At 39.7% G+C, this 13,783-nt stretch overlaps 1 protein-coding gene across 8 annotated transcripts in view; it reads left to right on the top strand.

The window, feature by feature from the left end:
* DGKI (diacylglycerol kinase iota) overlaps positions 1-13,783 on the top strand; it is a 447,606-nt gene that overhangs the window by 326,152 nt on the left and 107,671 nt on the right. For 7 of the 8 annotated variants that reach the window (XM_078438897.1, XM_078438893.1, XM_078438899.1 and 4 more), the window contains 2 exons: positions 10,390-10,469; positions 12,698-12,742. In XM_078438897.1, the coding sequence (XP_078295023.1) occupies positions 10,390-10,469; positions 12,698-12,742 (125 nt within the window). Of the gene's footprint in view, positions 1-10,389; positions 10,470-12,697; positions 12,743-13,185; positions 13,597-13,783 lie in introns of those variants that run through there. The other variant, XM_078438901.1, reaches the window with a different exon arrangement.

Below are 13,783 nucleotides of genomic sequence, written 5' to 3'. Positions count from 1 at the left end.
CGGGCTTTGGATGGATGTCTGGGGGTTAGGACATGGTCTTTCTTCCTCCTTCCTTCCTCTATTCTTGGTTCTCCAGGCATGAGAATATTTTCTAAAAAAAACTTTAATGCTTATTTATTTATTTATTTATTTATTTATTTATTTTTAATGTTATTTAGTTTTGAGAGAGAGAGAGACAGAGCATGAGTGGGGGAGAGGCAGAATGAGAGGGAGACACAGAATCCGGAGCAGGCTTCAGGCTACGAGCTGTCAGCACAGAGCCTGATGCGGCGCTCGAACTCACAGACTGCGAGATCATGACCTGAGCCGAAGTCAGATGCTTAACCGACAGAGCCACCCAGGTGCCCCAGTGCTTATTTATTTTTAAGAGAGAGAAAAACAGAGAAAGAGACAGAGCCTGAATGGGGGAGGGCCAGAAAGAGAGGGAGACACAGAATCGGAAGCAGGCTCCGGGCTCTGGGCTGTCAGCACAGAGCCCCATGCGGGGCTTGAACTCACGAACCGCGAGATCATGACCCGAGCTGAAGTCTGATGCTTAACTGACTGAACTACCCAGGCACCCCTAGTCTTGAGAATATTCTTAAGAATTCTGCCAGTAACAACATGCTAACTCAGAAACCCCTTTCAGATAGTTTAGGTGTTATCAACTGCCTTTGAGGCATTTATAAGTGGTCTTTGTTGTCCATCATTACAAAAGACACTTTTATGTTGTTTTCATAACCAAACCACCCATCTCTCCCTCTCTTTCTCTCTTGATGTCCCTCCTCCCAGCCCTCCCTGACCCTTCATCTCACCATCTGTTTCCTCCACTCTCTCACGAGCTCAACAGGCACCAGTCCACTGTGGCATTAGGGAGGTTACAAGGAGGTTATAGCTGCCATGGCCACTCTAAACAACCTTGAGGCTCCCTTGTGTCTTTTCCTTTTCACTCCCCAATTGTTCACAGAGTTGATTGCTTGACTTTAATCTCTCTCCCACATGTCTCTCTCCCACAGTCTTCTCTTCTGGGCTTCACCATTGCTCTTCTCCTTGAACGCTAAAGCTCTTCCTAACTCACCTTCCTGCCACTCACCTTGTCTTCCACATCTCCTCCAATGATTTTTCTAAAACGTCAAAGAAAAATTGCCCTGGAACAATTAAACAGGGGAGGAAGGATTTATTCAAGAGTATTGCAATAGAGAACCAAGAGTCAACTCTGCTGTGACAAAAGGCGGGGAATTTTTAAGCCCTGGGGTGAGTGGGTAGAAAAGTAGCAGAGGATATTAGCAGGACGCTAGTCAGTGTGATCAGGCCATCCGTGCTTGCTGCTGATTAGCAGTACTTGGTTAGGCTCCTACCCACCCACGGAGCCTTGAAAAGCAGGACACAATCTTCCTTGAAGGCATCAGAGAGATGCCTCCCAGATCTTTGAGAAAGACATTCTAGGGTTGCAAAAGTCTGAGAGGCTGGGAGAAGATTGACATCTTAAAAAGACAGAGAAATAATTTACAATTGAAAGTCTTCTAAATAAGAACTGAGAGGTCAGGCACCGTGTCAAGTATAGTCAAGCCAAGGGTCACATTAAGGCCTTCTAGGTTGATGTAAATCTGAAACCTTTACCATCTGTTGGAAACCCTATAATATCTGCCCATCTTTTGAGAATAAGGCTCCACTCCTTAGTATAAAAAACCCCCACAAGCTTCTGGCCTTGACCTCACCTCCTTGTACTCTTTACCCACTTATTTTTGTAAGTCCTAAACATTTTCATGCCTTGGTTTCTTAGAATCTAAGGATGGTCTAAGACTGAGACTTTCCTGTGCCTGAGAAATTCTTGTCTCTGTTGCTAAACTCCCTTACTGTCTTCATTTGGGGTAACTTTTTGTGAAGTGCGTCCTGTCCTAAGAAATGGGCAGCTTCTCTGCGTCCTATGCACACTAGATTCTCATTGGTCAGAATTGAAGTCACAAGGTCTATAATGGAGAGGATGTATTTAATGTCCCTCTTCCTTTCCCGGTCTGTAACACCTTGAGGGCAGGTACTGAGTCTTAGTGTTGCTTCTCACCTCCTAGCACCAGTTGTCTCTGGAAGAAGAAAATCCTTAAAACTTGTGTGCTGAATGATTAAGTGGAGGACTTGTAGGCCTGAAAAATATTTTCATACGCTATCTGTTACACAATTGCCTAGTTAAGTAAAAGTGAATATTAGGAGTTGTTATGTGAGATTATGAACGACAAAACATTTAAGAGGATTTTTAAAAAAGTGGGTTGGATGTCCCTTGGGTTGCCTTCTCAGGTAGTTTATAATTGGGATAAGAAGCAGAATTGGATCTGTAGTTTGAAACCCAGATTTGTAGAGAAACTACTACTTTGTAGAAAGCACACCTTGAAAATACTGTCCTCACATAGAATACAGTAAAAACTACATAGTTTCCTTCTATCTTGGGGATGACACTTGGAACTAACTGTGGAAAGGTTAAGCTCAAGCTACAGAGTCCAAACTCTAGGATCACTGTTAATCACACGAACCAGGTGTCATGAAACCTTTTACAGAGGCCAGCTCTGCCATGGTGAAGTATGAAGTTCTTAGGATCTTGTGTTTCCTTTTGAATGCTAATATGCCTATTAATTTCCCTGTTTGTTCCATTTGAGCTGTGGCAGTTAATGACGACAAGTTGTTGTAAAACAGACCTGTGGCACCTAGGGAGAAAAATTGAATTGAAACATTGCCAACTCATTCTCTTTAATTATTGTCAGCCATCAAGTTCGAACTTTAGTTCCCTGATAACCCTGACACATTCAAAACTAATGAGAACCACAGGAAGATTCCACTCATCCCCTCCCATCCTCCCTTAGGGCTTTGCTTCCTTTCTCTAGAGTCCCCTGCCTTCCTCCTTGATTTTTACTTCTAGTCCCTTCTTCCCATCATCTTGAATAGTGTTAAAACTATGGCCAAGAAAGTAGATAATATTTGTTTTTCTTTATGTAAGTGGATTCTCTGATATGAGCAAAGTATCTGTATATAGGAAACTCAGAGCCTATTTTTTCTTTTCTCTTGTGTTTCTATTTTTTTAATTAATAGACTTTATTTTTTAGAACACTTTTATGTTTACAAAAAGATCAAGTGGAAAGTACACAGAGTTTCATATATCCCCTCACCGTACACCCTCCACCCCCACCCCCACAGTCTCTCCTGTTATTAACATCTTGCTTTAGTATGGTGCATTTCTTGTTAGAATCGATGAGCCATTGTTAACGCATTAGTACTAACTGAAGTCCATACTCTGCATTAGGATTCGTGCTTGTGCTCTATACTATAGTTTTATGGGTTTTCACGGATGTGTGACGCATATTCACCAGGACAGTATCATTCAGAGTAGTTTCACTACACTAAGTAACCCCTGGGCTGTACCTATTAACCATCCCTTATCTGTAACCCTTAGCAACCACTATTTTTTTTTTTTTTAACTCTCCATAGTTTTACCTTGTCCAGAATACCATGTAGTTGGAATCATGAAGGGTGTGACCTTTTCAGACGAACTTCTTTTACTTAGCGGTCTGCCTTTAAGCTTCCTCCATTGTCTTTTGTGGCTTGAAAACTCATGTCTCTTTGTTGCTGAATGACATCCCATTGTATGCTAATGAGTTTGTTCATTCATTCACCAACTGAAGGGCATGTTTGTTGCTTACAAGTTTTGGCAATTATGAATAAAGCTGCTGTAAACATTCATGTGCAAATTTTTGTGGAGACATAATTTTCAGCTGGTAAGAATTTGTTTAGTTTTGTAAGAAACTGCCAAGCTATCTTCCAAAGTGGGTGCACCATGTTGCATTCCCATCTGTGATGAATGAAAGTTCCTGTCGCTCCACATTCTCCCTAGCATTTGGTGGTGTCGGATTTTTTTTTTTGTTTTCAATTTTAGCTATTCTAATAGATCTATAACAGTATCCCATTGTTTTAATTTGCAGTTCCCTAATGGCATATGATGTTGAGCACCTTTTTCATGTGCTTACTTGCCATTTATTTGTCTTCTTTGGTAAGATGTCTGTTCAGATCTTACCTTAGTTTTTAATTGACTGTTACTGCTTTAAGAATTCTTTGCATATTTTGAATGCCAGTCTTTTATTTATGTGTTCTGCAAAGGTTTCCCCCCCCCCCCCCCAATCTGTTTGGTCTTTTCATTTTTTAAAAGTATCTTTGACAGAGTAGACGTTTTAATTAAATGAATTCCAACTTACCACTTTTCTCTTTCGTGGATCATGCTTTTGGTGTTGTATCTAAACCGTCTTTGCCAAACCCAAGCTTGCCTAGCTTTTCTCTGGTGTTATTTTCTAGGGAACAGTTTCTTTTTCAGACTATTGGTTTCTAAAGCTGTGTATAAGTTGATAGAAAGAGAGTGGGTTTTGGACATAAACTGTATAGATTATGTCAATAAATCTAAAATTGATGCTTAAGGAAATGTCAGGTTTTAAAAAGGGTATTTCTGAATAGCATTAACATAAAATAAATGCATTTTAATATTATCTATGTTTTTGATGACTTCCCATATTATTCATAATGCTTCCCTATTTTATGAATTTTTGACACTGATTTATTCTTTTCAGGACACGACTGTCTTTTTATTTAACCTCAAGACTCTGCAATTCTAATATTTTTATGTATATATTTAGGACTTATAACTCAATCTTTGCAAATCTGTCCGTTTTCTGAGAAGCTTTTCTCTAAGGTCTCATACCTTCTTTTAATGATCCCACTGGAGATAGTTTTGTTTGTGTTTTGAATAGGTTAACAGCCCCATTCAGCCGCAATTCTGTTCTAACAGGAATTACACCGTAATAAATAGAGATAGAGATAGACTGGCTGACCAACTTAAACTTCACCATGTAAGGAAAAGATGATGATTTCACTTTTAGATGAAGACTCTCAGGAGAGATGGAAGGAGTCTCTGCATCACTGTGTGTCTTCAGCTTCTCTGAGAGTGAGAGTGCACATGAGCCCATTGTAAGAGGATTTAGGGGACAAGGTAATGATTGAATTCTGAGAAACATTGGTGAGGGTGTTAGGGTGCATTCTAGATATCAAGCAGAAATATGGTTAGAGGGAATGAACTTTGAATTCTTCTGCTCCACCGTAACTTAACTGTTGCTCTCAAAAGCAGGTTAAGTTACGGATCTTGGGTGATCCGGTGTTGTTGGTGTGTGTGTGTGTGTGTGTACGTGTGTATATGTATGTGTACATACATATATATATATAAAAGAAACTGGTTCAGACTCTCCTGGGCTCTACCCTTGCATTGAAAACTAACTCCAAGGATGATGAAATTTTTTTAAGTTTATTTATTTTTGAGAGACTGAGACAGAGCATGAGCAGGGGAGGGGCAGAGAGAGAGAAGGAGACACAGAATCCGAAGCAGGCTCCAGGCTCTGAGCCGTCAGCACAGAGCCCGACGCAGGGCTCGAACCCATGGAGTGCGAGATCATGACCTGAGCCGAAGTCAGACGCGTAACTGACTGAGCCACCCAGGCGCCCCTGAAAATTTCAATGATGATAGCTGTCCACATAGCAGTCTTGTGAGTCACAGTGCTCCAGTATATATTGTTTGGCGGCCCGACGGATTTGTCACCCTGGGCTTGTCTAGCCCCACCTAGGAGGTTTACTTTGGTTCCTCTTCTGTGTTGTGTTCCCCATGTGTTACGTTACATGCATTCCTCAACGTTTTGCAAACTCAGACTTTTGTTAGAGGAAGTATTGCAATAGTTCCTTGAAAGAGAATGTGCCTTTCATTCATCCTTGCACTTGTTTGATAGCATGGATCATGTGTAAAAGTCTAGAACGCTGAAGGCATTGTTTCATTGCCTGCCCGACCATGCAGTGGCCTGTATAGTTTAAGACCATCTAATCCCTGATCCTTTATATACCATCTAGTTATTCCTCTCTGGAAAGTCATAGATACTTCTTTGTCCCCAATATTGTTAAATTTTAAAATACAGTGTCTTTCTCTTGTTTTATTTTCATCTTGCTGGGCACCTGTCGGGCCATTTTAGTTTGAAGCTAATGTTCTTCAGTCTAAGAAAAATTTTTTATTTGGTTTATTTCTGGTAATTATTCCTTTCTCTTTTCTCTGGTTTTTGAAATTGCTATTATTTGAATGTTCAGCCACTTGGCTGAGTCTTATTTTTCTTAGCATTTCTCTTGTATTTTATGCCTCCTTGTATTTTTGCTCTACTTTTATGGCAATTTCCTCAACTTTGTCTTCTATTATTTCTATTAAACTGTATTTATTCTATCAATTTTTTATTTTCAAGAATTTTTTTTTTTCTGAATGGTGTTCCTTCTCCTTTTTCTTCCTCCTATTACTTATTTTTAAATAGTTTTTTAAAAATGTTTATTTATTTTTGAGGGAGAGACAAAGCATGAGTGGGGGAGAGACACAGGGAGAGAGGAAGACACAGAATCTGAAGCAGTTCGAGGCTCCGAGCTGTCAGCACAGAGCCCGATGCAGGGCTCGAACCCACGAACCACGAGATCATGACCTGAGCCGAAGTCGGACGCTTAACCGACTGAGCCTCTCAGGCGCCCCCCTCCTATTCTTTATCTTCTTTTAATACAATCTGTTTATATTTCATAGATGGAATATTTTATTTTAACTCTTTGAGGATTCCCCAAGAGGAGGCTTCAGATCTCTTTCCAAAAAGGCAGGGTTCTGGCTACTAGCTTTGGAGAGCCTAGTGAGGGAAGAAGTCTGGGGATCTGTATTCTGCAGATAGTCAGTAAGTCCCCATTGTCTATAAAGTAATTGTACCTGCTAAGAGTGGCTGGTGGAATCTAGTGATCTATTTTAGCTGCCCCCTCCACCCTCAGTTCTTGAGGCATGTGATGCTGACAGTTTGCAAGATTTCTGAGGGTTTTACTGTAAAAATCATGTTGGTTCTCATCATTCCCATCCATGGTTTAGGACTGGACTCTATAGGGGCTGTGGGTCATTTACCAATTTTCCATCTGCTTTATCTGTTACTATCTTCTCACTGTTTCTCCTCTTTTTTTTCTTGGTTTATGTCTTTAAAAAACCCATTTACTGTAATTTAGTAGCATTTCGGACAAGAGAAAAGGAAGTATTAAATCTGTCGTCAGAATTGAAAAACCAGCTTGGTTTTTATTGCTTAAAACCTATAAATTCCATTTGATCCCTGCAATACAAGTTCCATTATGTAGGCTGAGTATTGGTTGTTGCTTATTGGAGTCGAATAAAATCTTTAAGGCCAAAATAAGATGAATCATCAGGATTGGGGATAATGACTCTAATGCTCAAGTGACAACCACCTTCTTTGCTCTCAATTAATATGAAGGAAACTTCCCTGAAGTGGTAGTTAGTTGTCAGTATTGTAAAATGAAGGTGATAATTTTCTCTAAATTTCTTTCGCCATCATGTCCAGCCCCAGATGGAACTGTCAGATTACAATATTTTTATACTACAGTTATTTTTCCCATTACGGAAATACAGCGTTGCATTTAATCTTCATAAAATCCTAGAAGAAACCCATCCTAAATACCATAGTCTTCACTTTAAGGATCGGAGGAATTGAGTAACTTGCAGGACCAAAGAGCTAATGTGAGTAATTCCGTAAGATTAAAGCAGTGCTGAGATTTGAATTCAAGAGGGAATGACTATACACCCTTTCTACTGCACACTGCTCCTTTCATAGGATATATTTGACAGCAAATTGTCAGTAATCATGGTATGAAATTGTGGCAGAGAATGCCCTTTTTTTTAAGCCCAATTAATAGCTAACATCAATCAAAAGCACTCTTTCTCTTACTTGACTTCTAGAGGAATAATGCAAAGTAGCTGATTTTATACTTATAGTAGAAACAAATGACAGATCTTTGAGAACTTTTTCCCAGCTCTGCCTTCTTCATTCTAGGTCTGGAATATCTACTGTCTAATTGTAGTTTGAAATATCTGCTCGAAGTACATTGAATTTGTGACCGGTTTAACTCCAAGCATTGATAATAGAAGGAAATCAGAGACGTTCACAGGATTCCTGCATTTCTATAAAACGTGTCTCTTAATTCAAGTAAATAGATGATATTGACAAATTTTATTTCTCTACGTTGGCACGTTTGAAATTAAGAGAAAACATCGAGCCTGGGTGGCCCAGTCAATTGGGCAGCCGACTTTGGCTCAGGTCATGATCTCACAGTCTGTGAGTCGGTGAGTTCAAGCCCTGTGTTGGGCTCTGTGCTGACAGCTCGGAGCCTGGAGCCCGCTTTGAGTTCTGTGTCTGCCTCTCTCTCTGCACCTCCCCTACTCTCACTCTGTCTCTGTCCTCTCAAAAATGGATCAACATTAAAAAAATTAAAAACAGAGAGTAAACATCACTGAACAAGATTCTAACATGGGCTATATCATGTTAGTTACGGCTGTATTTTATTTCCACAACATTTGACTGACTTCTAGGCAAAAATTCTAGATTTTCCTCCTCATTCCTCAAGCGATAGAAATCTTTATTCTCTCCTTACTTCGGTAGGTAACCTATGTAGGCTAGCTGAGGATGATTACTTTAATCAGTACTTTTAGGAATCTCCTCACTGAATTTCCCTTCCATTTCATTTAAAGATGCATGATTACCATGCTAATGGCTTTTCTAATGTTTCTGTTTATATTCAAAGAAAAGAGACAAGGTATTTCTCCAGATTATTATTTCCTCCAAACATGGGACACTTTACAGGGCTCCTCATGCTTTTGCCTACTGACTGTGTTGCTTAGCTTCTGAAAGAACAGGTAAAGGCAAGCCCCGGGTCCAGTACATGCTCCCTCTCCTACTGCAAACCTTTGTTTCTTTGCCTCCCCTGGAAAGCTGACTCAGCCCTGAAAGACATACTTTCTCTTTCACGCTCGAACATGCTCTAAGCCCTTCTCCCTCTTTTCATAAACTTTTTCTGAATGTCTACCGTGGCTCTACCAGACATTATGGTTGTGAAGGCAAATGAGCATTCCTGATGAGAGAGTTCATACTGAGTCATATGCCTACATAATTCTACAAGATGATGGACGCTTTCAAGACTTACGTATGCAGGACGTGGTTTCCACTAGAGAGGTCCGTACCACACCCCGTTCCTCCAGGTTGCCAGTCTAGGAGGTAATACTGAGAAACAAGTGATTTCTTTATCTCTAGACTACCCTCGCTTCTCTAACTAAAAGAGCCAGTGGGGCTTCATATCTTATGGAGAGCCTAAAACTACCCTTAGGCAAGAATTAGTCTCTCTGTCCTGTAGTTTTCAAATGACTAAGCTCATACTTTTATATACCCTATTACAGTTATTATTTTTTGTGTATCTGCATGTCTTCTCTACTACTTTGTGAGTTCCTCAAGATTTTTCCATACATTTTAAATGTATTTTATTTCTCTATTGTTAATTTTTAATGCCCTCCTGTTTTGCGCTTTCAGACCTGTATTGATGATGAGGCTTTAAAAAGTCAGTGAGTGAAAGATGTTAGAAAATCTTCAGTGAACACCACTGGCATATCATGTGCTTGCCAGTCTCTAGTTGGTTAATTCAAAATTTTGAAGGGTGTTTGTTATGTTATAAATTTAATAGTGTCACCATACTTTTAAAATTAGAAATAGGCAATACATTTTTTTAAGTTTGGGGAAGGAGGCTGTTTTTCAGTACTGCAGGAATCTTATGGTTATATCTGAGGGGGGAGGTTCTAGCCATCAAAGTCCTTGTATAACATTTACCACCTCCTAAATATATAGGCTGTTTAAGGCACATAAGAGCTTTTCCTGTTTCCTGAAGCCCTGTTGCTATCATGTTTACACTGGCCGTCTTTAAGATCAGTTGGATTTTTAAGCTGTAAACCTAGGAGCTTTTTTGTTTTTGTTTTTTAAACATTTTATGCCTATTTAGTTCTGGTGGTGGCCAGCAGGTGGCAGCACCTCCGGGAGGGAGTCTCTTGACTAGGGAACCATTGCAAACTGACAGAAAGACTAAGCCCGGTGCATTCAGGAGGGAAAGGGAGTAAGTGTCCAGAATCATGATTTTTAAATTACTCTCTGGTGGTACATTGACTATTGAAAATGCAGGCATTGATGATTAGCTGGCTGTGAGCCCCCTCCTGGTCCTGCCAATCCACTGTTTCCATGACATTACCCTCCATACCTGGGCCACCAAGACAAAAGGAAGGCTGGCCAGGTGGCCAGGGACAGCACAGATCATGCAAGGAAGGGAAGGACAACTGCAGAAATAAAGAGACTGGGTCACAAGGAAGGCTTAAGGAGAATTTTGGATAATGAAATGTCCAAAACACTAACATTTCTGAGATACTTTTTTAACCATAAGAAACACATTTTGCCAATCTAGAAAAATCAAATATGTTATTTTAGACTTTTCTCTTTCCTTCACCCTTAGCTATCCCTCTGGGTATTCTAGTTGTGCGTGGAGACTGTGACTTGGAGACTTGCCGTATGTACATAGATCGCCTACAGGAGGTGAGTTTCTTTAGCCAATTGTTTACTCTCAGTTTTCCATTTCTGTAAGCAATTACCAACCGTATATATTTGCTTCTGAAATGATGCATTTGAGAAGGAAATGGAAACGTGGTGTCCTTGTCTTTTAAGCATCGACCAGATCGTCTCTCTCCCCAGCCCCCACTGCTATTTTCCCTCCTCCCGTGGTTGAAATGGGAAAGAAGGTTGCTCTAGTGTGATCCATAACTATAGCTTGGAACTTCTTGTCTTCTTGCCACACTGCGTATCTGTATTTTTTGAGCTATGTTGAATTTCAAAGGGCCCTGATGAATAATGAAGGAAAACAGAGAGTTAGGTGGTTTAATGTTTTGTATCTAGCACAGACTTCTGTCAGAGATCGCTACATTTTTTAAAAATATAACTTCTACAGGAAAGAAAAATCTTCTATACCTCAGAGAAATTTGTGTCAGAACACAGAGGAATTCTCGATTCTTTCCCTCAATCTGGCTTACCATAGAGGAAGACAATGGAGGAGTCCTCATAAATCGCATTCTCATGAATTTGAATTGCACCAGCAAAGCCAGGGACCCAAAGCCATCCCTGCAGTGGTCACTGATTGTTCTTGCAGTACTTTGACGGGGAGTATTCCCTGTCTTTATTCTACAAATGGCGAAAGCATAAACAATCACTTCTTTCATTGTTTTTTTTTATTTTTTTTGATGAAAGATGCACATTAAAACATTTATTTTCTGGATGTGGTCTAGACATTGCTATTTTTAAAGCTACTGGGTAATTATGATAGATACCACAAGATGAACAACTCCCTTCTAGACGACACATTCTACATAAGTAAATATCACAAATAAAGAAGATATATAGAACTTAAAATCCCTTCAAATTGTAGCCACTTAGCTTTGAACATTAGATTCTATTTCTCCTGATAGAAATAAATACAGGCAGAAGGCATAAAGTAAGGTGAAAAATTATGACTTTTTTTCTTCACCATTTTTAAGGATAGAAATGGAATTGTGAATACAATATATTTTGATGTAGATACCAGATTTTGAATACTGATATGGGTGAGAGAAGAAAAGTCAACAAATTTTACCCTTGTGGTTTCATTTGGCTGTTTTTACCAAGGATAACTTTAACATGTTAAAATTTGTGGACTTTGTAGTGTGTGACTCAGGCCCCAATAAATATTCCTGGAACACAAAATGTCTCATTTTTCAAAATAATGGTTTTATGTTATTGTGAAACCTCACTCAAAAAACCTGCAATAAAAAGGCAAATCACAAACGATACCAAACCTTTTTTTTTTTTAACTCATAGGTAATTTAAGATTTCACAGTAGCAAACTACATGACTGATGGATTGACTTTGTTGAAAACTAACTTATTAGCATGCTTATAATACCAATATTCAACTAAAAGTAGGATTAAAAAAAAAAGAATGAATGAACTCAAAGAGAAATTTTAAAACTAAGTTAGACACAGAGAAAGTTGGTAAAGCCCCGTGGGAAGCAGGTATGGGGACAAAGGAACCCAGGATTGCCGACATCTGTAAATAGAATCACTACACTCATTAACAAGGAAACCTTCAGGACATGACCACGGTGACAACTTGGTTATAAAACTTTATAAAGGGATTCAGACTCTCAGAATCTGCCAGCAAAACCTCATTAGTTTCAGAAACCCTATTAATTTGCACTTCGTGATAATGCAGAGGTGGCCAACGATTTTCTCTTCACCGACTATGAAAACCCATGTTTGCCTAGTACTTCTCGGTATAAACGCAATTACTGTGACAGCTTGTATTAGGTCTAAGATGAATAAATTCTTCCTAAGTACTTAGAGGAATTTTAGAGACTTTCTTCATAAGCCAAAAGTTCAGGTGCAAATTAAATATGACCTCTTTTTTATTAAAATGGGCTGTTTTTTACTTTTGGTCTTCTTGATCCTTGGCATTCTATCACTAGACATCTAAACCATTCTATCACATCTAAACCATTTAAAATTTACAGATTTCAGTAGCTAAATGGCCTTTCTTCTCTCAGTCCAGCTTGATATGCTTTTGTTATTTGGGGCATTATCTTCTTTGTTTAACCTGGATGCATTTGGAAGAGTTAGATACTTTCTAGCGGAGTTTAATAATATTAAATTGGGCGTTCAGTTGATAGAGTGGTAGAGACAACTTGTTAAAACTCATTTTAAGGTATGGATTTTTTTTTTTTCCCATTTTCCCATTAGGACCTGCAGTCAGTTTCTTCTGGCTCCCAGAGAGTTCATTACCAGGTAACACATAATTGAACCCCCTTCTTTTTTTTACCCCCTTATCCCCCAAAAAAGAAGGTCCATCTTTCAATCAATGCTTCATTTGGATTAGAGGCCACATCTTCCCTAGGGATAGAGTTTACTCTAAGAATCAAGTGAAGTGGACATTCTGATTCTTTTACAATTTCCTGGTTTTGGACAATCCTAGTATAGCACAAATTTGGATTGTGAACTTTCTCCCAGATCATTTAGAAAAGATTATAAAATGAAGTGCTTTTAATGACAAATATTAGAAACTCAATTCACACTAGTTTGACGGGGAAAGTGTCTATTAGTTCACATCAGCAAAAAAGTTCAGATCAAGGGTGGATTTAACATACGGTTTGGCCATGCTTCATGCTCCATTTTTCTGCTGGTCTTTCTGCTCTGTTCTCTTCTTTCTGTCAATTTCACCTCTGAACTAGATGTTTCCGTGTCCAAGATGGCTGCCATTAGCAACCAGGGCTGCATGTGTCTTCTTCACATCCAGGAAAGTGAGTTCTCTGTTTCCCACAACCATCAAGCAGATGTTCTAAAATGCAGTCTGACTGGTGCATCCTGGTCTTTTGGACAGGATCTAAGAAACCCAGCCTGCCTGTCTCTCGTGATCCACATCAAGTCCACAGGAGAACACTCAGATATCCTTTGCCCCAACAGTCTCTGGGAGGGCTGTTACCTCCCCACTTCCCTGCCCCTACTCTGCTGTACAGGCCTCTCCAGCCATCCTCTTAGAAATTAGATTTCTCAGGCACGGTTCAGATCCCATTGTGCAGTATACCCCAGACTACGGGGGGCAAACTCAAAGCTCTGAGCAGTCCCGGTAAAGTCCTTTGCTCTGAGAGGTCAGTCCCCTTCCCTGCGGGAGGGTGTGTGGGAGTCAGAGCATGCCAAGACTCCCTCCAAATACCCTGTCCTAGACCTTTTCATAACTCCATGTGGGGGACAGGTGTTTAAAGATGTCTAAATCTGTGAATCCTGGTTTAGCACCTCACATTTGTTTTTGGTTTCTTTTATGCTGCACCT

The sequence above is a fragment of the Panthera onca genome, chromosome A2, assembly GCF_046562875.1.
Source record: "Panthera onca isolate mPanOnc1 chromosome A2, mPanOnc1 haplotype 2, whole genome shotgun sequence".
Lineage (NCBI taxonomy): Eukaryota > Metazoa > Chordata > Mammalia > Carnivora > Felidae > Panthera > Panthera onca.
This window is presented reverse-complemented; position numbering and strand designations above follow the sequence as displayed.